The sequence below is a fragment of the Colobus angolensis genome, unplaced genomic scaffold (genome assembly GCF_000951035.1).
Source record: "Colobus angolensis palliatus isolate OR3802 unplaced genomic scaffold, Cang.pa_1.0 Scaffold134, whole genome shotgun sequence".
Lineage (NCBI taxonomy): Eukaryota > Metazoa > Chordata > Mammalia > Primates > Cercopithecidae > Colobus > Colobus angolensis.
This window is the reverse complement of record NW_012114422.1, coordinates 1208792-1211295: the sequence shown is the minus strand read 5'-3', so window position 1 is coordinate 1211295 and position 2504 is coordinate 1208792. Positions and strand designations below refer to the sequence as shown.

Here is a 2504-nt window from a genome sequence, read left to right as displayed (position 1 = left end):
AACTCCTGACCTCAGATGACCCGCCTGCCTCGGCCTCCCAAAGTGCTGGGATTACAGATATGAGTCATTGCGCCCAGCCAGAAACATTAACTTATATTTGAGGAGCAAAAAGTGGTTTAGCTCTGGTTTTCCCTTTGGAATTTCAGCAAATCTTTGAGACCAGGAGGAAAATTGTAGTTGGAGGACTTAGGGAGCATGGAAAGAGACATCTCACTTCTTGCAGCCCCGACACTGGCACATTATTTGGCTTTTGAGAGCCCAGCAGTTCTAGTTCCATCACCCTCTCAAAGTTTGCAGAAACTTCCTGTAGAAGCTTACCCATGTATTTTCAGAATTAGTATTTGTTATATTTAAATAAGCCCTAACAACTTATGTACACCTTCTTTAGGCCCAGTTGTATCATTGTTCAGTTACCATTTCACTCTGGCGGACAGTTGAAATAATTACATAGAGTTTATGTCGTAAGCATTGTCAAATGTCAGTACTTTTAGTATTTATTTAAGAATTATGTTAGTATAAACTAGATCAAACCAAATAGCCAAAAGACAGTTTTAATAGGTGTTTCTTGCTCTTAAATTCAAATATCCGAATTTTAAGCATAGAACTTAGGGAAGATAAATCGTAATTATTTTAAAATTATTTGTCTGCAAACATTCAAATTAACAGAAAAGTTACAAGAATGAGTATGATAACCTATAATGTCCATATCGCCTTTACTAAAATTCAACCATTGTTAACATGTTACCCCATTTTGCACTCTCTTTTTCCTCTTTCAACCCTCACCTACACACATATACATGTAGTATTTTTTTCTGAACCATGTGAGAATAAATTGTACATATCCACAGCCCTTTAAACTCATATACTTCAATGTGTATTTCTTCTCCCATTCAAGTACTAATCAGGCTCAACCCTGCTTAGCTTCCAAGATCAGCCAAGATCAAGCGTGTTCAGGGTGGTATGGCAATAGACTTCAATGCGTATTTCTTAAGAATGAGGATACTCTTGCCCACAACTATAGCACAGATAGCAAGTTTAATAAATTTAACATGGACACAATACTTCTATAATCTACCATTCCTACTGCAGTTTTGTCAATTGACCTACATTTTTTATTCCTTCAGTACAGGCTAACATTTTAATCTACATTGGTTGGAATTTTTGTCTACAGAATATTTAGTGGATTCTTGTCAAACCTGGGGGAAGACCTTTATAGCATTCCACAGGACATTTTTTTTTTTTTTTTTTTGAGACAGAGTTTCACTCTCGCCGAGGCTGTAGTGCAGTGGTGTGATCTCAGCTCACTGCAACCTCTGCCTCCCGGGTTCCAGTGATTCTCCTGCCTCAGCCTCCCGAGTAGCTGGGATTATAAGCACAGGCCACCACGCTTGGCTAAGTTTTCTTTTTGTATTTTTAGTAGAGACAGGTTTTTGCCATGTTGGCCAGACTGGTCTCAAACTCCTAACCTCAAGTGATCCGCCCTCCTGAACCTCCCAGAGTGCTGGGATTATAGGTGTGAGCCACCGCGCCCAGCCTAGATCTGGATTTCAGGATGCTCCCATGAGGTATACTGTATTATTATGGAACTGAATATAATGAGGCAACTTCTATTGTGGAATGTCTGATGTTAACTAATGTTGGATTATTTACAGACTGTGGCTCCAAACTGCTTCAACTCATCAATAAATAATATTCATGAAATGGAAATACAGCTGAAAGATGTAAGTTTATTTCCTTTTAAGTTATGGGTAAAGAGGGCTAATTCACTTATTCTTAAGTTTTATAGAAATTGGCAACGTTAGTGCTGTGACAGAAAAACTGAATGGTTTGTGAGCTTCGTTTAAGTCTCTTTCTAGACATTCAAGAATCATTTCCTCTAAGCATGGTCTCTCTTTTTTGTTTTCTAAGGCAACGTCTCGGTCTATTGCCCAGGCTGGAGTGCAGTGGCATGATCTTGGTTCACTGCAACCTCTGTCTCCTGGGTTCAAGCAATTCTCCTGCCTCAGCCTCCTGAGTAGCTGAGATTACAGGCACGAACCACCACACCTGGCTAATTTTTGTATTTTTAGTAGAGACGGGGTTTCACCATATTGGCCAAGCTGGTCTCGAACTCCTGACCTTGTGATCCGCCCGCCTCGGCCTCACAAAGAGCTGGAATTACAGGCGTGAGCCACTGCGCCTGGCCTAATGAATACTATTAGTAATTCAAAACATGATTCTAGAAAAACATTTTTACCTTTTGTTTGACAATTTAATGTCTTCTAGATGTCGTTTAAATAGCCTAATTGTTTTGTGTTTGTCTTTTTAGTAAAAATCACTGGGCTATTCATATGCACTGAGGGCTATTCTGGCAATCCTGGGGGGTCCAGAGGACCACAGAAGTCAGATTAGATAGAAAATCTCAGGGTTTCCAGTCTGGGAAACTTCAGGAGATCTTAATTTTGACAATGGTTATCTCTGGTAACTCTCACCTGACTTGATGGTTTACCACCATCTACTAGATC

At 39.7% G+C, this 2504-nt stretch overlaps 1 protein-coding gene across 3 annotated transcripts in view; it reads left to right on the top strand.

The window, feature by feature from the left end:
• CEP55 (centrosomal protein 55kDa) overlaps window positions 1-2504 on the top strand; it is a 25485-nt gene that overhangs the window by 9077 nt on the left and 13904 nt on the right. For all 3 annotated transcript variants that reach the window (XM_011934317.1, XM_011934318.1, XM_011934319.1), the window contains one exon: window positions 1653-1721. In XM_011934317.1, the coding sequence (XP_011789707.1) occupies window positions 1653-1721 (69 nt within the window). The remainder of the gene's footprint in view (window positions 1-1652; window positions 1722-2504) is intronic.